Here is a 27,082-nt window from a genome sequence, read left to right as displayed (position 1 = left end):
ATGCAACTTATGAAAGTTTTTCCAGAAGGTGCTTGTTGCAGGCACAACATTCCAAAAAATGAAGTGCTTCAACTGTTAGTAGTAACAGGTATAGTAGAGCACAAGAATTTACCAAAGTATTCCCTAGGACGTAGCCTTGAACACATGGACTGGCCTACACTGAAAGGGGGCAGAATTGTCAGCTGCAGAGTTTTTCAGAGGTTCTTTCACTCTGACACAAAAGTTCATCCTAACTCCTTTGTGGTTTTCGGTTTTTTGCAAGAGAACTCATAAAAATAATGACCACACAACTTTCACGTATTAAAACAGAGGAAGATGACAAACCCTAACTTAACACAACCACGCAGAGCATCTAGTTTCAGTATTAATAATATCAGCTTTCCTCTTACATCAGACAACCACAGGGGCAGATGAATATTTAAATTGAATGGGAAACTGTACATCTTGTAATCTGGAAAACACTGCAGCTGCAAGAGTTTGCACTTCAAAAGATTTGTTTATAATATATTTGCTAAATCGTCACTAATCAGTTAGTAGCCAAATTAAATGCAGTGCTTAATTTCATGTACAGTGAATTTAAAAAGGGGAAAGGGTGTCTGATGGGAGTACTTTTTAATTCTAAGTTCTCCTACCTTCATGAAGATATATTTTTTAAAAATCTTTTATCATTTCTAACCAGAAAAGTAGAGTTGGGAGGCTCCAGATCGACTCTGGTTCTGAAGTTGAGGTTCCAGTTGCATCCAAAAAAGTTACTGCAAGATATCCCTGGCCCAGAAGGTGATAGAGCAGCATAGCAACAATAAAAACCAGCTTACAGGTAAACACTTAATATTTAAAATGAAGTCTACAAGTATTTTTCTGAACTTCTTTTTCTTAGCCCAAAATAGAGCAACTTGCACTAAAATAACTGACATTCTATTTTCCCTTTAAGCAGCTACTTTGAGGAGTGGAGGCGCAAATAAAAAAAAATTCAAATCACAGTATCTCTCTCTTCCCATGAGCATTCAACATCCTTCGAACACTTAACAAAACAACATCTGGAGACAGTTCAGCTTTGTTCCATCCATGAATGATGAATGAGCCAGAAGCATTACACAATTGTTTAGATGCACACACAGACAAACTGAAGGAGGAAGCCACCTGCAGCAGTGCACAGGCTTCACTGTAAATCTAAATGCAGCAATCATTCAGTCAGTCTAAAATAACAATGGACCAACAATCAATCCCAAAGCTAACAAGCTTGATATCAAGAAATCAGCTGAGCGGCAGTAGGGCATTACAGTTTTCAGTGCTCCTAGGCTAGAAAAAGAAAAAAAAATCAAAAGGCTATAGGGTATGTGAATAGCGTAGAAAAGTGAAGTTGAATTAGGGATGGGCAATAAATGCTGCCTTTACCAGCAATGTCCACATCACATGAAAAAAGGAAAAGCACTTAATTGTCTTTGGGATATCCTGAGGTCATGAAAGGTGCTACATGAAGGCAAATTCTTTCATAGAATGGTTACAACACGGGAGGCCAATTGGCCAGTCATGCCTGTGCTGACCCTCTGCAAGAGTAACTTAGCTAGTCCCACTCTCCCACCTTTTCCCTGTGCCCCTTCAATTCTTTTCTCTTTAGATAATGATTCAGTTTGCTTTTGAAAACCATGAGTGAATCTGTCGCCCAGTCTCTAGCAGTGTATTCCAGATCCCAACTGCTTGCTGAATAAAACAGCTTTTGGATAAAGCCTTCTGTTTTTGTGAAAAAAAGTTAAGCTGATCTCCCTAAAAACCAATCAAATATTAAGAAGGTTGCACAACAAAAGCAGACTGAAGTCCCAATGTTGTTGCTAGTCTGGCCGAGTTATCTGGACTCAGTCACTGCAGTTAGCTGGGCAATAAAATAAGATACACACGAGGAAAGTCAATCAAAGTCCCCATTTGTGATTGGTATAGAAACAGGATTGGGGCTGATCTGAGCACTCTCAGAATTGCAGGTCCCATCACTTTAATTTAGACCATAAGACATAGGAGCAGAAATTAGGCCATTTGGCCCATCGAGTCTGCTTCGCCATTCAATCATGGCTGATAAGTTTCTCAACCCCATTCTCCCTGTAACCGTTGATCCCCTTACCAATCAAGAACCTATCTATCTCTAACCTAAATAACCTAAATATACTCAATGACCTGGCCTCCTCAGCCTTCTGTGGCAATGAATTCCATAGATTCACCACTCTCTGGCTAAAGAAGTTTCTCCTCATCTCTGTTCTAAAAGGTCTTCCCTTTACTCTGAGGCTGTGCCCACGGGTCCTAGTCTCACCTACTAATGGAAACATCTTCCCCACGTCCACTCTAACCAGGCCTTTCAGTATTCTGTAAGTTTCAATCAGATCCCCCCTCATCCTTCTAAACTACATCGAGTATAGACCCAGAGTCCTCAAACGTTCCTCATATGTTAAGCCTTTCATTACTGGGATCGTTCTCGTGAACCTCCTCTGGACCCTCCCCAGGGCCAGAACATCCTTCCTGAAATACAGGGCCCAAAATTGCTTACAATATTTTAAATGTGGTCTGACCAGAGCCTTATAAAGCCTCAGCAGCACATCCCTGTTTTTATATGCTAGTCCTCTCAAAATAAATGCCAACATTGCATTTGCCTCCCTAACTACCGACTCAATCTGCAAGTTAACATTAAGAGAATCCTGGACTAGGACTCCCAAGTCCCTTTGCACTCCAGATTTCTGAATTCTCTCCCCATTTAGAAAATAATCTCTGCCTCTATTCTTCCTACCAAAGTGCATGACCTCACACTTACCCACATTGTATTCCATCTGCCACTTCTTTGCTCATTCTCCTAACCTGTCCAAATCCTTCTGCAGCCTCCCGCATCCTCAATACTACCTGTCCCTCCACCTATCTTTGTATCATCTGCAAACTTAGCCAGGATGCCCTTAGTTCCTTCATCTAGATCATTAATGTATAAAGTGAAAAATTGTGGTCCCAACACTGACCCCTGCGGAACCCCACTAGTCACCAGCCGCCATCCTGAGAAGGACCCCCTTATCCCCACTCTCTGCCTCCTGCCAGACAGCCAATCTTCTATCCATGCTAGCACCTTGCCTCTAACACCATGGGCTCTTATCTTACTGAGCAGCCTCCTGTGCGACACCTTGTCAAAGGCCTTCTAGAAGCCCAAGTAGATAACATCCATTGGCTCTCCTTTGTCTAACCTACTCGTTACCTCCTCAAAGAATTCTAACAGCTTTGTCAGGCATGACCTCCCCTTGATGAAACCATGCTGACTTCCAAGTATTCTGAAATCTCATCCTTAATAATGAACTCTAAAATCTTACCAACGACTGAAGTCAGGCTAATCGGCCTGTAATTTTCCGTCTTTTGCATCACTCCCTTCTTAAACGGGGGTTACATTAGCAATTTTCCAGTCCCCTGGGACCCTCCCTGACTCCAGTGATTCCTGAAAGATCACCACTAACGCCTCCACTATCTCTTTAGCAAACTCCTTCAGAACTCTGGGGTGTAATCCATCTGGTCCAGGTGATTTATCCACCTTCAGACCTTTCAGTTTTCCTAGCACCTTCTCCTTGGTAATAGCCACCATACTCACCTCTACCCCCCGACTCTCTTGAACTTTGGGGATGTTACTTGTGTCTTCCACCATGAAGACTGACACAAAGTCAGTTCCTCCGCCATTTCTTTGTTCCCCACTACTACTTCTCCAGCGTCATTTTCCAGCGGCCCAACATCCATTTTTGCCTCCCTCTTACACTTTATATATCTAAAAAAAACTCTTGCAATTTTTTTTATATTACTGGCTAGTTTACCATCATATTTAATCTTCTCCCTCTTTATTTCTTTTTTAGTTGTCCTCTGTTGGTCTTTGTAGACTTCCCAAACCCCTGGTTTCCCACTGCTCTTCGCCGCATTGTATGCTTTCTCTTTAGCTTTTATGCTGTCCCTGACTTCCCTTGTCAGCCATGGTTGCCTCATCCTCCCTTTAGTATGCTTCTTCTTCCTAGGGATGAATTTTTGCTGTGTCTCCCAAATTACTCCCAGAAACCCCTGCCATTGCTGTTCCACTGTCTTTCATGCTAGGCTCATCTCCCAGTCAATTCTGGCCAGCTCCTCCCTCATACCTCTGTAGTTGCCTTTATTCAACTGTAATACCGTTACATCTGATTCTAGCTTTTTCCTCTCAAATTGCTGGGTAAATTCTATCATATTATGGTCACTTCCTCCTAAGGGTTCCTTCACCTTAAGCTCCCTTATCAAATCTGCCTCATTACACATCACTAAATCTAGAATTGCCTGTTCCACCACAAGCTGCTCCAAAAAGCCATCTCGTAGACATTCCACAAATTCCTTTTCTTGGGATCCACTACCAACCTGATTTTCCAAGTCTACCTGCATATTGAAATACCCCATGATTACTGTAACCTTGCCTTTCTTACACGCCTTTTCTATCTCCTGGTGTATCTTGTGCCCCACAGGCTGACATAACTCCCATTATGGATTTTTTACCTTTGCGATTCCTCAACTCTACCCACACAGATTCTACATCATCTGACCCTACATCATTTCTTGCTATCGATTTAATTTCATTTCTTACTAACAAAGCAACCCCAACCCCTCTGCCAACCCGTCTATCTTTTCAATAGGATGTATATCCTTGGATATTTAGCTCCCAGTCTTGATCCCCTTGCAGCCATGTCTCCGTGATGCCCACCGCATCATACCTGCCAATTTCAATCTGCGCCACAAGCTCATTTACCTTATTTCCTATACTGCATGCAAAGTGCCTTTCTCTCTCCTCATAGGCAGGCTGACTGACTACTGGGGTATTTCCTGCCGCCGCCCCCATCCACGGGTCTCGTCCCATCCCACAACTCTTGACCTGTGAATCTGGAGCACTCTCACCTTCTGACTATCCCAGGGTTCTGAGATCTTGTTCAATCCCTCACTTTCCAGCTGTCTCACGTCAGGGCACATTTACTTCTCCCTCTAGTTCGATCTTGCTGCTTGTCCAATCAATGCTCTACATTTTAATGCTCTTGCTTTTCCTCCAATTAGGTTCTCTCTCTCTCAACCTGAAGCTTCTTGAGTCACAGCTACATTTTTTCCTACTCTCTCTCCAGCTGCTTGAGCCTTTGCAGTTGGTGTTTAATGCTTAGCCCTGCCCCTTTTCCATTTGAGCTTGCTGTTGTACACGGCCTGCTTATTACAATGTGCAGGACATTCCAAATAGCTGTGCAGCTGTGTACCTCAGAGGGAACATAAATTGCAAAAATAACATGCAGCTGTGTACATACAGGGGCGCTCAAATCCCTCTGAATGCAGACATTTATTAATGTCCCACCTTTTAAAAAATATTCTGCCTTTCTATTTTTTCTACCAAAGCAGGTAATTTTACACTTCCCACCTTATACTCCACCCTCCACCTTCTTGTCTAATCACTGGTCTATATCCCTTTGCAGTCTGTGTCCTCTTAACAGCCTACTTCCCCACATAGCTTTGTATAATCACAAAACTTGGATGCATTACACTAGATTCCCTCATCTAAGTCATCGAGAGACTTTAAATAGCCGAGGCCCAAGCACTGACTCTCGAGACACTCCACAAGTTACATCCCAATAATGACCTGTTAATTTCTTCTCTCTGTTTTGTATGTTAACCAATCCTCAGTCCATGCCAATATATTATCCGCAATCCCAAGAGTACTAATCTTATGCAAAAATCTCTTACTTGGCACCTTATCAAGTGCCTTCTGAAAATCTGAAATCTACTACATCCACTGGTTTCTCCTTTTCTACCCTGCTGGTTACATCCTCAAAAAACCTGAAAAGATTTGTTAAAACACAATTTCCCTTTCATAAAACTAAGGTAACTCTGCCTAATCACATTGTAATTTTTCTAAATTACCATGTCTTTAGTAATGGATTCCAGCATTTTCCCCACTATCGATGTCAGTCTAACTGGGCTAAAGCTCTTGTTTTCCCTCTCCGTCCTTTCTTGAACAGCAGGGTTACATTTGCTGCCTTCCAAACCGCAAGGTCTTTTCCAGAATCTAAGGAACTCTGGAAGATCAAAACCAATACTTTTTTTTATTCTTTCATGGGATGTGGGCATCGCTGGCTAGGCCAGCAATTTTTATTGCCCATCCCTAATTGCCCTTATGAAGGTGGTGGTGCAGTCCATATGGTGTAGGTACACCCACAGTGCTCTTAGGGAGGGTGTTCCAGGGTTTTGACCCAGTGACAGTGAAGGAACGGCGATATAGTTCCGAGTCAGGATGGTGTGTGGCTTGGAGGGGAACTTGCAGGTGGTGGTGTTCCCATGTGCTGCTGCTGCTCTTGTCTTTCTAAAACACTTAAATTTATCTTCTCTGTAGTCCCTCTTTAAAACTTTATGATGTAGGCCATCAGATCCAGGGGACTTGTCAGTTTATAGTCCCATTTATTTCTTCAGAACTTTTTCTTTACTAATTATAAAGTCTAGAGGTAACAAAGGCATGGATAGGCTTTCAGCAACAGATATACTGAGGCAGAGATAGAGCCAGATGGTGCTATGGAGGTGAAAGTAGACCGTCTTGGTGACGATACATTTATGTATGGTTGGAAACTCATCTCAGAGTGAATTGTGACACCAAGGTAGTGAACTGTATGCTTCAGACTTCAGGAAGATGTAATTAAGACAAAAAAAGCACACACATTCTTCCAGTTAACTTCCACCGGAACCATAAAAAGGGATATCAAACAGACACTCTTTAGAAATGTGTATAGCCAGGCTGAATTCTTTTCTGTAACAATTATTTCTGACTGTGCTAATTTTTGCAAATCAACTACATATAACAATTCAGTTCACCTCACATGGGTGATACACAAATTAATTTTAATAAACAGTAAGCATTACTAAGAAACATAATATGCCACAAACCTGTCCATAAAAAGCATAGAAACAATACATTTTGCATATCTGAAGCACAACAAATGATACACTGTGTCAGCGTTACAGCATAATGAATCAAATGCAAGTATGGCTTTTCTAAGCTTGGTGCCATAAATGCAAGCAAATTTTCTATTTCTTGTCACCTTGATTCTTTTTATTATCTGTTTGGATTTTGCTTCCTGTCCATTGCCTTGGCTGTATCACCATGAATTTAACATACTTCCTGCCTTTCCATAAGTAAGAAACTAACATGTTAGTGAGATAGAGAATGTAAGTAACAGGAAATTGCTGTCTGAATTAGAAGTTTGCAATCATTTGTGTATTCAGCAGTATGTATTTAAAGTTATCACTGATGGACTGTCATCTGTTTCAAGCTAAGCTGTGATCAAGTTACAAAAAATAATTCCATTAAGCAACTGAGGAATCAGGGTTTCCACTTGCTAAATGGCAAAGTAGGTAAATACACAACATGTACTTAGCCAAAGTACTCAACCATAGAAACCAGGGGCTCTCGAGTTCACTTAAGGTCTGTGCTAAATTAAGCGATTTCAGCTAGCACAGCTGTTATTGGCATTACAATTGGCATCAACTTATTCGGCTAGGGAGGGGAACATAAAGTGGAATTCCTGACTGTTATTCAGCAAAAAACTTCTGGAAAGCAAAATATTGCAGATGCTGGAATTCTGAAATAACAAAAATTGCTGGAAATACTTAGCAGGTCGGCAGCTTCTGTGGAGAGAAATAGAATTATGTTTCAGGTTGAGGTGACATCATCAGAAAGGTAAATGATTGTGTTTGCTCTCCTGCATGATCAAGCAACTAACAATATCTTTGGACTCTTCCACTGCCATGAAAATTGAATACCAAGCAACAAATAAGAGCAGATTGTTAAAAAGAATCACACAGGACTTCTTCAGCCCTGTTCAGTGCCTTCCTTCAGTACTGAGTCAGATGGGTGATCAAAATTGCATCCCACCATTCCACAGCATCACCATGTGCCAAGGTGCTGCTCAACCAACTCAAGATCTCAAGAACCTTTTAACAGCAGAACTAAAACTAGTATGTGCACACATTAAAGGCAGCCAGCCCCTTTGTTTTGTAACTGTCTTCATTTCTCATGTCCTTATCATGCTTTGCAGTTTTCATGACAGCAAAAAAAATTAGATACTTTGCAATGATCATGAGTTTTATGTCTTGTGGTATACTGGTAAATTGTTAAACAGTGGCTTCTGTCAACGTGCACTTATTTTTGATTAACGTAACAACTGAGGGTCTGTTCACATTGTATAAACATGAGAAATGGGTCCTGCAGAAAAATCCAATCGGGAAATTCCGCCAGGCATGAAACTTGGTCTTACTGGGACTGTTCTTTCAAAATGAATCCTATAAGTGGAGAATTGGATTAGGCTGATAACCGGACACAGAGATTATGATGTACGATTAACCTGCATCCTTTCGTAACAATGCAGCAGCACATAAACTTTGTGCTACCTACTAAGTTAGCTCTGAAAGGCAAGGAATAATTTGGCTGGAACAGCTGCTGGAACTGGTTGAAAATAATCTTCGGTGCAACAGCCCAGGGTCTGTGCCCCTAGATTCTTTGATGCAGCATTGGAGGCCTTCAATGCAACTGGATGTCATATCCTTGCAAATGAATCAGTAGTCTCACACACTACTATGTTCACAGCAGTCTTCACTCACCTACACACATCTCAATTAAACACCTTCCGACTAGGCACTTTACAGCCTTCTGGACTGAATATTGAGATCAACAACTTTAGATCATGAATTCTCTCCTCCATCCCCACCCCCTTTCCGACCCCCCCCCTTTTCCAATAATTTATATAGATTTTTCTTTTCCCACCTATTTCCATTATTTTTAATGTATTTCCATCTATTGTTTTATCTCTACCTTTTAGCCTATTTCAATCCATTCCCCCACCCCACCCCCACTAGGGCTATCAGTACCTTGCTCGTCCTGCTTTCTACACTTAGTGTCACCATTAGCACATTTCTTAGCTAATATCACCACCGTCAATACCTCTTTGTCCTTTTGTTTATGACATCTTTTGGCTATCTCCCACCTATCACTGGCCCTCTATCCAGCTCTACCGGTCCCACCCTCCCTTAAACCAGCTTATATTTCACCTCTTTTCTATTTTTCCTTAGTTCTGTTGAAGAGTCACACGGACTTGAAACGTTAACTGTATTCCTCTCCGCAGATGCTGTCAGACCTGCTGAGTTATTCCAGGTATTTTTGTTTTTGTTTTGGATTTCCAACATCCGCAGTTTTATGCTTTTATCAATTACTCATTCATTGCCTCCCCTCACTGTAACATGCTTAACATTTCTGTAAGCCTCACACTCATTTCACAGCTTGCACACATGCCACTGTTGAAATATTGCAGGCGCATGACATTCATTAACATAGTTCCATCTCTCTTACAGGGTGAACTGCCCATGATTGGAGGCAACAGCATCTAATTGGCAAGGGGGCATGCCCTCATGGGCTGAAACCATAGAGGATGTTGATATGTTCCTACCTAATCCACCTTTTCACATTCCACTTTTCCCTCATCCCACAATCTCTTCTGATTTGTAAGTTTCAGATGATGGAAGCATGTACCTGTTGCTTTCCCCTCCTTTCCTCAACCCAACCTTATCCTTGTGCATTTATCTTTTCAGGTGCCCAAGAACTGTCACTTGGTCAACAACATATCTGGCATCCTGAAATGCAAGAGGTACAAGAGATTGATGAAGAAGAAAAACCGTCACTCAACCTCACACTTGCGGACACCAGCTCAGTTGCAAGCAGTATACAAACTAAAGACCAGCATCATGGTGTGATCTGCATGTGGTGGGTCATTGGGCAGCATTGGGTTGCAGCCAGGGCAGGGCAAAACAATAGTGCAGGTGCCAGTCCCTCAGAAGGCAAGGTGCACGAATTCTTCTGCAGTGGACTCAGGTGAGACTTTTATGGAGCAGCTTACAGAATTAGGCTGATGGGCAGGCACACAGAAATGCTTGGTGCATAGGCAGGCCTGCCAGAAAGCCAGCTGTCACTATCAAGTAAAATGGAGCAGGCTGGCTCCAATATGGCACATGGCATTGCATAGACTTAGAGCCCATTCCTTGAAGTGTGGAAGTGGTGGCCAATTTATGGGAAAACATGTGAACCCAACCATGATGCAGCAGGGTCTGATGGCTGATGTCTCAGCTTCCATTTAGTACAAGAAGAAGCCACCCAATGCCTAAGTACAGCAGTGCAAGCACAGGCTGAGGTCCTGAAATGTCAGCTTGTTGCTATGCAAGCTCAGTTTAGTGTTGTGCAAGCTCAGACTGCTGTCATCATGGCTGCAGGTAGAAGTGCTCAAATAGGCTTTCAGAGTCTCACAGCATCCCAGCAATCAGTGCTCCAGTAGATTACTCGGATTGCTAAGGTACCACTCTGGGTTGCAGAAACAGCTCTGTGGGGAACAAACCTGCTGTCCTCTCTCAGGATGATAGCACTTATGCTTCCACAACTGTCATTCTGCCAGTGTTCCTACTGTTCCCTTTCAGTCAGTCAGCCAGCCCAGATTGCTGCCACCCATGCCGAGTTGAGACCACCTGAATCTGGGTTGCTAAGCCCAGAGCTGGTCAAAGATGTCCTGCAAGGCCTTCTGCAGTCCCCCCCACTGTAAGTCTGCAGCCTTCCATTAACCATGTTGCAGCCACTGCTGTAGCACTGCGTAGAAGCACCCTCAGGACAGGCATTAAGGGAATGCAGACTGGCAATTAATTGATTTTTGCACAGAGTATTGGATGGTTTGTTGGTTAAAATTGGTATGGAATGATTCTGTGGTAGCTTTTATTTCAGTATTGTAGCCAAAAGGATGCTGTGATGGTCCATAGGAGAAGGTTGGTAACTTGTGGGACTATTGCACAATGGGGATTTGGGATTGAGTTCATTGGAACTGAAGTCGAACAGGGCGAACAGGGATGGCCCAGCTGAACCAGTGATGTGTTGCTGCCTCTTCCCTCTCCCCTTCTCTTCTTGAGCTGCTCGCTGTATCCCTGGTGGCAAGAGTTGTGCTCTTATGACAGCCAGGTTATGGAATATGCAGCAGACCACCCAAATGAAGTTACAGATTCTGGTGGATTCTGCAGGGCTCCTCCAGAGTGGATCAGGCAGCAGAACCTTTGTTTCAGCACCCCAAAGCCCTACCCTATGATGTTTTATGTGGCAACATGGCTTTCATTGCAGTCACATGTGTTGGGTTGGGGAGTGGAATCATGAGCCAGGTTAAAGCAAATAGTACCTGTTTCCCAGTAGCTACCCTCTGGTTTGACATGGTGGCTGAAAGATTGGGGGAATAGTGGGCTGCCAGAGAGGGAAAGCATCATGATTGCTGCCAAGATATTGGGCATTCACCAGCATGCTAATCACAGTTGCGCACCAAGTGCACGTTCAGCGAGTGGTCATCTTTGCGGTTCATTCCAGCTTTGAGATACAGCACCCACAAAGTCATGTGTATGCGGTCAATAGCACCCTGCACCATGGAGAAGACTGCTATCCTGGGAAGGACACATGCACACTCCATGTTCCATCAGAACTAACCTGAATGTAGTTGATGACCACCTTAAAAAGCTCTGGTGGGGGGACCTCCCTGCTGTTGGTCATGAAGAGAGTTCAATGGGTTACTATTACCTTGGTGGAGATTTACCTGGGAGTGATTAATTTGGGGATTTGTTTAAAAGTTATTATGGGTAATTTGTAAACATGTGTATGTGTTTAATTTGTATTTGTTTAAATTAATAAACGCTTAATTTAATTTTATATAAAAAACCTCTTGAGGCTTGGTGGTCTTATTCCTGAATTCAGTGCTGCTTCACAAACATGCAATTTGAAAATAGATTATGACAGTTGTTCAAGTTTCCCTCTGGGATTTAAACAACTCAACCTTTACCAACTGCTGTGAAATAACAATGCTGAATGTAAGTTCAGTTGTGTATGTTCAAATGAGGGTGTTAGCTGGAGTTGGAAAAAGGCAGCGCTGGCGTCAAAACAGTGCTATGCACTGACTGACACCATGATCTACCTACAGTGCATACTTCCCACACATGCTCTCAGTGTCCACGCTAACTGATGAGACACTGGGCAGGAGTGAGCTGTAGCCAGGACAAGAGGGCAACGATAACAGAGTTATCAGCTCACCAGAAGGAGAGGTGGCACACAAATTCTGCTGCAGAGCACTCAGGTGAGTACTTCCATGGGGCACACGATAGAAGAATAATGGGTATGCACAATGAAATGCTTAGTGCCTATGATGCCCATGCTGAGATAGTGTAGTCTGCAGCCAGGCCTTTTGCCCGGAGCTCCTAGAGGTCATTCCCCCAAGGCTATCAGCAGTCGTCTTCACTGAAAGTCAGCAGCCTTCCACCAGCCATGATGTTGCCATTGACCTAGCACAGCATAGGAACAACAGGACAGGCAAAAGAACAAAGGAGAGGCACTAAGGGGATGTATAATGATGATTAATTGATTTTTGTATGCAACTGTGTTCAGTTTGTGAGGTTAAGGCAGTGTTGACCTCCTAAACGAGGCTCGTGATATTAAAATCAGCATTGCACACTGAATGGCCTGCCTGCTCTGCATTTCCTGATAACAGAAGTTAGTCTAACCAGTCTACGGTTCCCCAGTTTCCCACTCTCACCTTTCTTAAAAAGCGGAGTGACATAATTTTGCATTGATTAAACCTTAAGGAATTGTTTCAAAAGTTTCAGAAAAACGTAATCACAGTTGTCTGAATAATCCTGTACATTCATTACAGAGGAAGCATTCTTCAATGCTATTCAATTATAGTGTACTGAAAGCAAAAAGGTATTAATGATCAGCAAAACACAGTTGCTATGGATCATCAACATTTTTGTTACTATACAGGAGGACAATAAAAGCTGATGCTGATTGTTCTGCAGTTTCCAGTTTTGAAAAGGCTGAAACGGTATAGGTTTGACAACTGGTCACTTTTGAAGAAAGCTTAATTGCTACCAACATCATAATGAAGGGGCTGACTAGCTAATACAATCTCATGCATGAAGTGGTTTTGGGATGATGCATGTAATTGGTGTATGTATTTTGGAACCACAGTGTTCAGTCAATCAGGATACTGTAATGGCAAAGGCTGCAGTTAATCTAATTGAAAGCAATATAGGTAACAATTTCAAACCCACGTGAGAGGTTACTCAATAGAGAAGACTGCATTAGTCAGTCACATACATTTATTGTACACACAAACCAAGTGGAAAACATCAGTCCATACTGTGGATTAATAACTGAATAAGAGTTATGTTGCAAAGCTGAGAGACATTTGAGGAGTTCAGTTAACTTCATACCCTGCGAGAGCAAAACCTGTTCAGTTTGCAATTATCCAAATCTCAATTTTGGTGCAATTTTTTTTAAGTGTCAAAAAGTTCTGTTTTTGATCTTTTTGAAGTTCTTCCACAGGACTTTTACCACCTGTTCAGATATTCTGTTTTGGTCTCTTTATGGTTACTAAGTTTTTTGATGAGGCTCATCTTGTGATGGAAAAAGGTCACTTTTACAACATTAAACTTCCCAAAATAGAATTTATAATCTCAAAGCCCAGCAGGAACAATTTCAGCATAGCTTATATTTAAGTAACCATTGCACACAGACTTACATGTTTTTCATCAATAGATTCAGCTGCTTTTGTGATTCCATCAAGGCACTTTCCAATGATAGGTATGACCTGTCTGTCAACCTCAGAAAAGGTCTTCATTGATTCACCAATTTTGACTATTCTTCTTTCATCCAGATCTTGAATTTTCTGAAATTAACAATTTTATTATTAAATGTAGTTTTAATTAATTCATTTTCTATACTTAATACATGACAAACTAAAACCCTGTGTATGGTCTTCAGGAAGAGTCAGGGTGTTGGTGTATTGTCCATTGCTTAATTACCTAGTTCTTGTTCACTGATCAGTAGATATTGTATCCTGAATTATACTCAATTCAACAATAATATGATTTAATCATTTAAAAGCCTAAAGGCTACTGTAATTTAATGAAAATATATAGTTGCTGTAGATCATGACATCAATTATTCTACTGGTCCATTTGTTGTAATTATAGTTTTGTTCCTGGGCATCTACATTAATCATCTACAGTAGTGACAATATAAATTTGGATCTGATTTTTTTTAACCTGTTACTAGCACTCCAAGTTAAGAACTTCTTACTTTAAAAAGTGGATGATTGGTGAGTAATGAGTGCTTTATCACCTTAAAGGAAGCACTGCAATGCTAAAGGTGATGCCTGTATACTTCACTTTTTAATTTTTATTTTCTTCTATTAAAAGAAACACAAATTAATGCACATCTTTCAATTTGGTGTATCTGATATAGTTAGGAATGGTAAGATATCAAGGCAAATAGCAGCAGTGTGTTAGAACTTAAAAGGCACACGTGTGTGAATGAAGATCACAAAATATTTCCTTGAACTACAAATGGGACTTCACACAAGTTTTTATGCAGATACTGCTGTAAATGTACATTATAGTGTCAACCACCAACTCACTAGAACTTTTTTTTCTGAATGAGGACAGTTGGAAATACACACAGTCTACTAACAGAAGGTAGAGGTTAATTCTTCAGCATTTTCTGATTTTACTTTGGATTCTAAGCATTTGGAGAATTTTTTTTTCTTTTTATTCCTCCTTAGCTCCTTAGTTAAAAAAATATATTCTGGTTATCCTGAAGCTAAGGATAAGGATAAGGAAGCTACACTGAACCAGCAGGAATACAGGCAGGCTTTGAGCCAGTTATATTGCAGGGATTATTGAGAATTACTTGGGGACCAATAAATAGCTTCATAGCTGAGCGAAAAGAAAACAAAGCTTCTCTAAGAATTCCTCCTCACCCTGCTGAGTTGAGAGAGTCTTCTCTGAACTCCTCCCCACTTTGAGCTTTTCTAACATCCTCTTCCATTTAGAGACACTTTCCCCTGTTCTATTCCAATAGAGGCACTGTTTGCCATCTCCCCCATTCCATAATTCTTCCTGTTCTCCCTGAAACTCAGAGTGAACTTTTCTCAACTTTTCTGCATCATTGCTAGTCCTGATTCGGGCTCTTAGTTTTAAATCCTTGACTTGGAAAAAGATCAGGAATTTCCTACCACAGCACAGAAAGTCTGCTTCCAGAGTGAAACAAAAGTGTCAGGTATGAGCTGGAAGCCTCAGTGTCAATGAGGAAAGCACCAGGCAGTTGTTTGGCAGCGATCTGTCTGCTAAATCCACTGGAACAACACATCTTCCGTTACTAAGCAAACATAAACTCTAATAGTTGTTTTGCTACCTCAGCATGATGAAAAATGTAAACATTTTACACAAATGTGTATACTCACTGACAAGGTCATGTGATGCCTTAAGTGCAAAAACCACTCTATGATGTGATGCTGCACGGGTGTATTCTGTATGTAAAATTTTATACATGGATTTTTGAAGTCATTTGCTGGAAAATGTGAAATTGTGGATCACTGTTTTTTTTGACTATTTACAGTCTTGCATTCTTATATAATGGAAAGAAGCCAGATTCCAACTTACCCGGAAGATGTTTGGTATATTTGTGTAATAATGTTCATGTTGTTCCTTATTAAAGTTCTGAAGAACACTGGAATATTCTCCTTTACTATCAGATGCCATCTGATGCCGAGTTTGGGCCTGCTGCCGTGCCTGTTCAGAAATATTCACAAAATCAATAATACCATACTTGAGTTTCATACTGTATGTTTGTGCATTTTCTCATAAATGATGGAGTTATTTTATTTCTCAGTGAATAGTTAACAAAGATGACGTACAAGCCAGTAGATGTAAGGATGGAAGAAAGAGAAACAAAAATTGTACAATAGAAATGCAGGAAAGTTAGCAAGAACCTGAAATAAAAGATAAGAGTGTATCATCAACAAATTTACATAGGACATTTACGAATGAATATCTGTGGATAAGGTAATATTTCACAAGTGATAGCAGGCAAGTACTTGTAGGGTTTTTCTAGCGGCCTGATAGTTTTTCTTAGAAAACCAGTGAATTCTGAAGGACAGCACATGAAACCTACATGAATTCAATTTATAATGCTAGAATCTAATGATGAGTTTAAATTGTCACTTTCTTTCAATTACAGTTATTCCCTTCACTTAATACCTACATAGGGGCCACAGATTGTGTTGCAAATGGGCAACCTATACTAAGTAACAGAAACTTATGAATGCAGGTTTCCAATTCTTTTGACTTGTATGGCAAGGCTTATTTGTAAGAAGTGCTCCCTGGTGGATACATTTACTATAAGATGTTGTACTGATAAATATTAGCTGTTAGGTCCCCTGCTCACTGCTTGGCTAGCTGATGTACATGAGGGTGCCAGTGACAGTACAATTGTTGGCCTCAGAATTGTAGGATAGGAAGGGAAATAAAATGCCAGCTGAAGTTCACAGTCTGATCTCTACTTGATGAATCATGCAAGAAGAATATGTGTGTAGATAATATGCAAGAACAAGACTAGTCTTGGTTGTGATGCCCCATATAGTCCAATAATCTGGCATCTCTCACTGTCTAAGCTCAGAAGATAGCTGGCTATTTACATAAGGTACCTGAGGATTCTTACTGTTCATGGGGCATTACCTCAATATGAGACACTTGCAAAAGCTGAGGAATGGAAAGGGACATGAAGAAAGTCAAATTCAGTTAACTTTTGGCCATGGAGAACTGTGTATAAAACTTCTCAAGGCCAGTTAGGGATGGCCAATAAATGCTCACCTTGCCAATAATGCTCATATCCCATGAACATATAAATAAGAACTAGTACACATAAATACTGAAACACAATATAACATTAATAAATATCAATGAAGTGTGGAGTAAACTCATTTATTAATTGCAAACCTCTGTTTTAATGCACTTTTCGGCCAAGCCACAGCAGATAATGAATTGAAGTTAAGGCTATTCAAAACTCCTTAAAATCTCCCAATAGCAAAGCAATTCATTGGCCGTGGTAGCTTGGTGGTTTGATAACTGGACTAATACCCCAGAAGCCTGGACTTATGGTCAATAGGGTTCAAGTCCCACCATGGCAGCTGGGAAGTTAAATTCAGTGAATTCAACAAATCGGGAGTCTCAGTAATTGTGAGCATGAATCTACTGGATTTCCATAATAACCCATTTGAGTCATTCATGTGCTTTAGGAAGAAAATCTACCTTCCTTATCCAATCTGGCCTACTTGTGACTCCAGGACAAACATGGGTAAGGAAAAATCTGGCTGTTAACACTTTCTGCCTTCCCTCAACTCAATAATCAGTATTCCTCCATGTTGAAAACCATTTGGAATAAGCACTGAGGGTAGCACAGGGACATAATAAACTTAAGGTCAAGGATTTCAATGTCCATCAAGGGTGATTCAGCAGTACCATTATTGACAGAGTCCTGAAGGACATAGCTGTCATACTGGGCTGCAGCAAATGATGTGGGAACATACAAAGGGAAAAACCCACTTGACCTCATCCTCAAAATTTACCTATTGCTGATGCATCTATCCCCGACTATATTGGAAAGAATGACAAATGCAAAGTCCTTGTCGAGACAAAGTCCCATCTTTACATCAAGACACCCTACACCATGTTGAGTGGCACTACCATCTAAATGGGATAGATTCAGAACAGATCTAGCAGTTCAAAACTGGACATCCACAAGTACGCTGGGCCATCAGTAGCAGCATAATTGGATACCACCACAATCTGTAGCCTCATGACCCAGCATATCCCTCACTCTAACATTACCATCAAACTAGGGAACCAATCCTGGCTCAATGTGGAGTTCAGAAGAGCATGCCAGGAGTAGCACCAGTCATACCTAAAAATAAGGTGAGGTTAGAACACAGGATTACACGTGTGCTAAACAGCAGGAACATACTGAGCATACTGAATACAACAAAGGCTATAACTCCGACAATGTCTCAGCTGAGGTGCTGAAGATTTGTGCTCCATACCTAGTCACACTTTTGGCCAAGCTGCTCCAGAACAGCTATAATAATGGTAACTATCCAACAAATTGGAAACTTGCTCAGGTATGTTCTGTTCACAAAAAGCAAGGCAAATCCAGTTTGATCAATCACCATCCCACCAATCTATTCTCAATCATCAGCAAGGTGATGGAGTCATCTACAGTGCTATTAAGTGGTACTTACTCAGCAATAACATGCTCGGTTTGGGTTCTGCAAGGGCCATTTGGCTCCAGGCCTTATTATAGCCTTGGTTCAAACATGGACAAAAGAGCTGAACTCAAGAGATGAGGTGAGAACAGTTGCCCTTGACATCAAGGTATCATTTAATACAGTGTGGCATGAGATAGCCGTAGTTAAATTGAAGTCAGTGGGAATCAGGGGAAATGTCTTCACTAGCTGGAGTCATATCCAGCACAAAGAAAGATGCCTGTGGTTGTTGGAGGCCATTCATTTCAGCCCCAGGACATTGATGCAGGAGTTCCTCAGGCTAGCATCCGAGAGCTATTCATCTTCAGCTGCTTCAGTAACCTGGCCTCCATCAAAAGGTCAGTGGTGAGTAATCAAATAGATAATGGACCTGCCTGCCCAACTTTTAAGGCTGGTGGGCAGGCGAAGAGCCCAGGCAACCTTCAGAAAAAACATGAAACCTCATCCACGGGCGGGATGAGGTTTCATGAGGGTATTAAAATTTGTATGAAATGTTTGAATAAAGAAATTGACCATGTCCCAGCTCATGTGACAGTGTTACATGAGGTGACATGTCAATAATCTTTTTAAAAATCATCTTTATTCAATGTTTAAAACCTGAGCCAATTTCCCTGAGGCAGCACTTTGCCTCAGGGGGATCTGTACGCTCTTTGACGCGCATGCACGAAGGATTGCACGCCCGGCTCAGGGAATGCCCCCCTTCACCTGCACTGGCCTCGCGCCCACAGTTGGGGTGGGGGGGGGGTGGATGGATCCTGTCCATGTCTCCATGCAGCAAGACCTGAAACACATTCAGGCTTGCCTGATAAATGATGAGTAACACCACACAAGTGGCAGACAATGATTATCTGCACAAGAGAGAACTTAACCACTACTCTTGACATTCAACAGCATTACCATCGCTGAACCCCCACCATCAACATCCTAGGGGTTATCATTGACCAGAAATTTAACTGGTCCAGTTTTGTATGTACTATGACTACAAGAGCAAGTCAGAGGCTGGGAATTCTACAGCAAGTAATTCACCTCCTTGCTCCCCAAAGCTGTCATCATCTAAAAGGCAGCAATGTGTACCATCTTCATGCAGCAACTCACCAAGGGCTCCTTTGACAGCCCCTTGTAAACATTCCGACCTCTGCCACCTAGGAAGACAAGGGCAGCAAACACATGGGAACATCATCATCTACATGCTCCCTTCCAAGTCAGCCACCATCCTGACTTGGAACCATATCACTGTTCCTGGGTCAAAATCCTGGAACTCCATAACAGCATAAGGATGTCCCTACACCCAATGGACCGCAGCAGTTCAAGAAAGCAGCTCACCACCACCTTCTCAAAGGTAAATAGGGATGGTCAACAAATTCTGACCTTGGTAACAACATTCAGATCCCAAGAATGAATAAAAAAATAATTTTGCACTTTTGCCGTTTAAAACTGGAATTGTCCCTTAGTTTAAAAGGAAAAAAAGACAAAACTTCCTACATACAAAATACCACCCTGTTTACACATTCACAAGTGAAATATTTTAATATGGGAATACAATGTTTACTTGTCAAGCAAACTTCACAATGAACAAAAAAACAGAGCTTGGAGACAGCTTGGCTGCTAATCCTAAACACCAGATGATTAGTAAATTCCACCATAGGTCAGTTTTAAAGGCCCGAGGAAGATGGATTCTGTTTACTAGTACTCTGAAGCAATGGGCACAAACTGTTACTAATGCCCATTTGCTGAAGACTAAAATGAAAGAACAGTACATCTGTTTGAAGCAGGACCATGGGGCCTCAATTTGCAAAAAAAAAATCTCTTCTAAAGGCAGTAAATCAAAGTTGCAAACTTAATTTAAATAAAAAACAATTATTGGTTTGTTCATTTTAGTTTGTTTAATGTGCCAACCCAACATATTCAAAGTACATTATCCTTTTTAAATAAAATCAGTTTGCAACTTTGAAAACTTGCCAAAATTATTTTTTGAAGTACCACACAAGCTTTGTGAAAGCAATGTGCAATTTTTTAAAAATTGAGTTTTACATTTTAATATATTTACTCTGTTGAACATTAATAATTTGGTCAAATATCACACTGAATTCTTTCAGCTAAGACAGTGATGAACTGCAGTTGTGATGTTCGAGCTTCAATCGAGTATTTAAGTCTAACAATGTCTAGAATTTAATGCATGCCACGTTACCATGAAAGTGTGCTACACCTACTCACTGGAGTAACTCAACTTCTGAGCAAGCAATCCTTATTAGTGAATATACTGAACTTACCTGTTGTCAGGTTGTACTTGGTGCACCAGGATTGTTGAAATCTGAGGTCCATAATCTTTGAACAGCCATGCAAGTGAGCCATGATGCATCACATTTGTGTCTGTGCAGCAGCACTCTCTCCGTTTTGGATAAAACTGGAGCAGTGTGTTGCAAATTCAAACCAACTAGCATGACTGATGAGGATCACTTGATGGATCTTGTGTGCAAAGACTAAGTACATACAACATTTACATGCTCTCAATTGTACAAAAGCGAACAGCCAGTTGCCCTATGGTTTTTTTTTTGAATAATTTCAAAAAAATACTGGAATAGTAAGGGTGCAGAAAACTGCTGTATAAAATAGAATCAGAATGGTTACCGCACAGAAGGAATCCTTTTGGTCTGCCATGTTTGTGCCCACTCTCTGCAAGAGCAACTCAGTCAGTCCCACTCTCAAACTCTTTCCCCATAGTCCTACAATTTTTTTCTCTTCAGATGCTCATCAAATTCCTCTTTGGAATCCACAAGTGAATCTGCCTCTACTACATCCTCAGACAGTGCATTCCAGACCCTACCCACCCGTTGCATTAAAAAGTTCTCTCTTATGTCACCTTTAGTCTACTTGCCATTCACCTCAATCAATTTCCTCTGGTTTTCGTTCCTTCTGCCAATGGAAACTGTTTCTCCCTGTCTGCTCTATCTAGACCCTTCATGATTTTGCGCAACTCTACCAAATTTCTCCATTTCTCTTCTCGAAAGAGAACAACCTCAGTTTCTCCATCTGTCCACGCAAATGAAGTCTCTCATCACTGGAACCATTCTGCATCATCACGAAAGACTTTACATCATTCCTACTGTGTGATGCCCAGAGTTGGACACAATGCTCCAGCTGATGCTGAACCAGTGTTTTATAAATGTTCATTATAACTTCTTTGCTTTTACACTCGATGCCGATGATTATGGAATCCAGGATCCCATACGCCATTTTAACTACTTTCTCTGCCACCCTCAACAGCTTGACATCTTAGGGACCCTTAAGTAATGGAAGTACTGTGCATAACAAATCCTTGCTTCCCTTTTTAACCTCCACCTGTTAAACTCAGAGCTGGTGTGCTGTATCTGATATATAAGTACGATACTCTTTGATCTCATTAAACTAGGAAGTGTAGTGGAAAAATAAGCCTCACATTTGCTTGGCAGTTTTGTTTGTTTTTCACTCATTCCTGTTTAAATGTGCTACTAAATAGATAGTGAACTGTTGCCTTTATGACACACAAATTTGCTATTCCGATACTGTTCCATTCTGGAATTAAACCTGACGAGGCCATGGCAAATAAGCTCCTGAAAGAATTGAGAATCCAACTGTGATATATTAATAATAAAGGCTTCATTCAGAAATGCAAGTACCTGATCTATGTCACAGAAAATCTTCCCAATAATGATACAATACAGGGTTTAGCGGTAATGCTGCTGGACTAGTAATCCAGAGGCACAGGCTAATACTCTGGAGACATGAGTTCAAATCCCAACAATTCCAAATGGAATTTGAATTAAGTTAATAAATCTGGAATATAAAGCTAGTCTCAGTAATGGTGAGCATGAAACTATCATTGATTGTCATAAAAACCCATCTGGTTCACTAATGTCCTTTAGGGAAGGAAATCTGCCATCCTTATCTGGTCTACCCTATATGCGACTCCAGACCCACAGCAGTGTGGATAACTCCTAACTGCCCTCTGAAATGGCCTATGAGTTCAAGGGCAATTAGGGATGGGCAACAAATACTGGCCCTGCCAGCGACACACACATCCCATGAAAGAATAAAAAAAACTATCCAGTCAAATTCTTGGCTATTGAAATCAGAGGCAAGGAAGATGAATTTTTTTTCTTCTGCAATGCTAAAAGCTACAACTTTGTAGTGTTCATATGATTTTAAAATTCAAATACTACCTATTTGGGGGTGCATGTTAAACAAAGTGAAAATAAACAAACACCACAGTCCATCTAAGTCTGCAGCAAAGTGGCATGATGTATGCACATTGGGGAGTCCCTTTTGAGCAATGTCAAATAACTCCAATTAATGGGAACATAAAGAAGGGGATTGGCTGAAAAAAATGTGCAACTCACTGACACAGTGTTGCACCTGGCAGCAGATGATCTCTCTGGTTGGCCAAGATATATTGCCATAGCAAATAAAGCTAGAGTGAATAAAGATAAAATCTTATTAAAATAAATTGATCTCACAACATAGGATGGCAAATCAGTGGGATTCTTTCAGGTGAAATCAAGTTCCTTTTTGTTCAGATTTTCAACTATAAAGATTTTATGCCAAAACAAATTGGAAATTAGTATAAAAGTTTTCTTTATTAGGAATTGCCTTTTTACCAAATTAGAATTTATATGGTTAACTATATATTTATGTCCATCATTACAAAAATGTGATATATACATCAACAGCAAATGGCTTGTAGATACAACTGTTCAATTCTCAAATTATTTCTGCCTTTAAATTAGTCCTGTTATAACTATTCCTGCATTGTACATCATTAAGTAATTACGTGGAATATCATCCATGGGCAAATAACTACAAGTGTTCACAGTTCTATTTGTCCATCAACAGCTGTTATATTCTCTTTGGTAAGACTGGCATTTCCAGCCCTTTATAGTTCCTAATAACGTACACTGTAGATCTAAGCATTTTTGGAGTGACTGACTGTTATAAAACAGCAGGTGGTGTTTGCCAGGCTGACCAAATCTACAATGATTTGATTTTACAAACTGAATTAAAATATTTATTAACAAAGGAAAAGAATAAAACACATACAGAAGATTACAATTACATGGTGACTTAATATTATAACAATTTCCAAAATTCCTAATTAACCAGACTCCCTACTACACGCCCCCTTTGAGGCAGCAGTCCAAGGTAGATTTTAAATTTATCGCGACAATCCAGCAAGGTTACCACAAGCACTCACTTGACAGTGGAATTCCAAAGGCTTTTAATACAACTTTGGTTACTGGAACAGCAGACTTCTGAAAATTGGCTAGAGGCTTTTTCCACATCTGTTTCACATGGGGTACCTTTCAGGTATTACACGAACACACACCCGTAGCCTTCCAATCCTTCTTTAAATATATTTATTTCTCTTTAATTAGTAAATCCCATTGTTCCCCCATGTCTTTGGAACTTACTTTTCCCATAGTATAAAACTGTTTTATGTCGTCATTATGGCCAGCACTTTTGGGAAAAATTAACGTGATAACCTGCCTTATTTACCTTGTTAGTTGTAAACACCCTATCATGTCGCTTTGAATACCAAACACCTCTCCACTTATCTTTAAATGCAAATTTCATTCAACCATATCTGCTGAGATTTTACCCTAGTTCGCTCATTAGCATTTCACATGCCCTTTTACACCTAACTCTTTTGATAATTTCAACCTTGCAGTCTATCCATCTCTAATTTAATTAAATCAGCCGCACACACACCTATTTTACAATATCCCCCAATAATATTATGAAAAATGATAGTTTTGTGACATTAACATGGTGCATTCTCATAAGAAGCAACCGTACTGCGAAACATGGACACATACAGTTCTCGAGATGGTCCTGAAGTAATCATTTGTTTCGCCAGTAAAATAAAACCTGACATATCACTCAGGGCTACCAGTCTCCATTCTTTTCTACTGAGCCCTAGTCAGACATTAGTAACGTCACAGTTTAAGACAACAGTAAGCTCAATGATACTCATTTAAACTAAGGAAACAAACAGCTAATTATGGCTCATTTACACCGAAAAATATTGGACCTTGGAATGGATTGTTTTAACATTGCAAATAGTGGCTCTGGCTTAAGTTTATAAGAACATAACAAAAGAAATAGGAGAAGACCATTTGGCCCATCAAGCCTGTTCCACCATTCAATACGATCATGACTGAACTTCAGTCTCAACTCCATTTTGCTGTCTCCTCTCCATATCCCTTGATTCCATGAAACACCAAAAATATGTCCAGTTCAGCCTTAAATAAGCAGAATATTTTTTAGCAGGTATGAAATTTAAACTGTTGATTTTCAAAGACACTTGGTGTGCTTGTATAAGGAACACAAAGTTAGCATGCAGGTGCAGCAAGCAATTAGGAAGCCAAATGGCACGTTGGCTTTTACTGCAAGGGGATTGGAATACTAGAATAAAGAAGTCCTGTTATGTTGTGCAGGGTTTTGGCGAGACCACATCTGGAATAGTGTGTGCAGTTTTGGTCTCCACATTCAAGAAAGGGTAGGCTTGCATTGGAGGCAATACAGCATAGGTTCACTAGATTGCTCCCTGGGATGAGGAGGTTGTCTTATGATGAAAGGCTAAGTAAACTGGGCTTATATTCTCTAGAGTTTAGATGAATGAGAGGTGGTCTCATTGAAACTTATAAAATTCTGAGGGGGTTTGATAGGGTAAATACAGAGATTGTTTCTGCTGGGTGGGGAGTCTAAAGTACAGGGGCACAGTCTCAGAATAGGGGGACCGTTTGTGTAGGACTGAGATGAGAAATTATTTCACTGAAGAATTTTGAATCTTTGGAATTCTCGATCCCAGAGGGTTGTGGATGCTCCATCACTGAATACATTTAAGGCTGGGGTAGATGAGTTTTTGGTCTCGCAGGGAATTAAAGGATATGAGCAGCAGACAGGAAAACGGAACTAAAGCCCAAAATCAGTCATGGTCGGATTGAATGGTGGAGTAGGCTCAATGGGCCATATGGTCTGCTCCGGCTCTTACTTCTTGTGCTCTGGTATTCAGCAATAGAGTTTCCACAACACTCTGGAGTGTAGAATTGCAATGATTTGTGACGCTTTTGAGTAAAGAATTTTCTCTTCATCTTGGACCCAAATGTCCCTTATCCTGAGACTGCATCCTTGTGTTCTAGATTTCTCAGCCAGGGCAAACAACTTCTGTCTACTCTGTCAAGCCCCTTTAGAATCTTAATATAAAAAGCAAAATACTGCGGATGTTGGAAATCTGAAACAAAAACCAAAACATCTGTGGAGAGAAAGGCAGAGTTAAAGTTTCGAGTCCGTATGACTCTTCTTTAGAACTTCTATCAATCTGAAGAAGAGTCATACGGACTCGAAATATTAACTGTCTTTCTCTCCATAGATGCTGTCAGACCTGCTGAGGATTTCCAGCAACTTTTGTTTTTCCCTTCAGAATCTTGTGTGTTTATATGAGGTCGCCTCTCATTCTTCTAAATTCCAGAGAATATAGACCCAATTTACTTAGCCTCCCAACATAGGACAATCCTCTCATCCCAGGGACCAATCTACTGAACGTTCACTGTACTGCCTTAATGCAAGCATATCCTTCCTTAAATATGGAGACCAAAACCACACACAGTATTCCAGGTGTGGCCTCACCAAAGCTCTATATAACTGTAGCAAGACCTTATTCTTGTACTTCAATCGCCTTGCAATATAGGCTAACATGTCATTTAACATCCTAACTATTTGCCATACCTGCATGCTAACTGTTTGTGTTTCTTGCCCAAGAACATCCAAGTTTCTTGAACATCAGCATTTCCAAGTTTCATGCCTTTTAAAAAATATTCTGCTTTTCTATTCTTACTACTGAAGTGGATAATCTCACACTCCCAATCTTATATTTCATCTGCCACCTTGTTTCCCACTCACTTAACCTCTCTACATCTCTTTGCAGCCTCTTTGTGTCCTCCTCATAACTTGCATTCTCACCACGCTTTGTATCACCAGCAAACTGAGATACCTTACTCTGTGGGTGGGATTTTCTGCACCTGCCCACCACCGCGATCTTCTGGTCCCACCAAGTCAATGGACTTCTGGCTGGGGCGTTGCCTCGTCCACGGCAGGTCCCGCCCACAACGTGGCCAGAAAATCTTGGCCTCTGTCTCTTCACCCAAGCTATTAGCATAGAGAGTATGTAGCTGAGGCGACAGCACTGATCCTTGCAGCACTCCACTAGTCACAACCTGCCACCTTGAAAGTTCCCCTACTTTCTGTTTCCTGTCAGTTAACCAATCATCTATCCCAACTCCACGAGTCCTTACCTTGCATATTAACCTTTTGTAGCACCTGATTGAATGCCTTTTGGAAATCCAAGTATACTACATCTACAGGTTCCCCTTTATCCACTCTATTTGTTGCACCCTCAAAAAACCCTAATGAATTTGTCAAACACAATTTCCCTTTCATAAAACCATGTTGAATTTGTCTAATCATACTATGATTTTCTAAGTACATTGCTAAGACTTCCTTAATGATAAGATCTGACAAAGAAGATCGAGTGGCCCCATGGATAACACTAATCTTAAAATCAATTTGTAGGGGCAAACTCTTAGTGGTGTAGAACCAAAGTTAACCCTGCTGGAATATGAACCCATTTTTCTTCAAATTGTTGACATTTTCAACAAATATTTTATAATGCACTGATTACAAAAATAATAAAACAAACGTTATCAGGTCAAACAATCTGTAAATATTTCAAAGAGTTTATTGATAGAAATTACTATTTTTTAAAATAGTATTGCACTCCAATTTTAAAAAGTGCATAATATTATGTGGAGATTTAGCAATTACTTGTAAATCTGCCTAACAAATAC

The 27,082-nt window shown here is 40.6% G+C and overlaps 1 protein-coding gene across 5 annotated transcripts in view; it reads right to left on the bottom strand.

Moving 5' to 3' along the window:
• The window catches only part of LOC121281570 (formin-binding protein 1), a 274,207-nt gene that overhangs the window by 88,781 nt on the left and 158,344 nt on the right, over positions 1 to 27,082 (bottom strand). For all 5 annotated transcript variants that reach the window (XM_041194555.1, XM_041194557.1, XM_041194556.1 and 2 more), the window contains exons 7-8: positions 15,547 to 15,675; positions 13,626 to 13,772 (exon numbers count right to left, since the gene is read on the bottom strand). In XM_041194555.1, coding sequence (XP_041050489.1) covers positions 13,626 to 13,772; positions 15,547 to 15,675 — 276 coding nt within the window. The remainder of the gene's footprint in view (positions 1 to 13,625; positions 13,773 to 15,546; positions 15,676 to 27,082) is intronic.

The sequence above is a fragment of the Carcharodon carcharias genome, chromosome 8 (genome assembly GCF_017639515.1).
Source record: "Carcharodon carcharias isolate sCarCar2 chromosome 8, sCarCar2.pri, whole genome shotgun sequence".
Taxonomy (NCBI): domain Eukaryota; kingdom Metazoa; phylum Chordata; class Chondrichthyes; order Lamniformes; family Lamnidae; genus Carcharodon; species Carcharodon carcharias.
The sequence above is the reverse complement of the archived record's forward strand: the minus strand, read 5'-3'. Positions and strand labels throughout refer to the sequence as shown.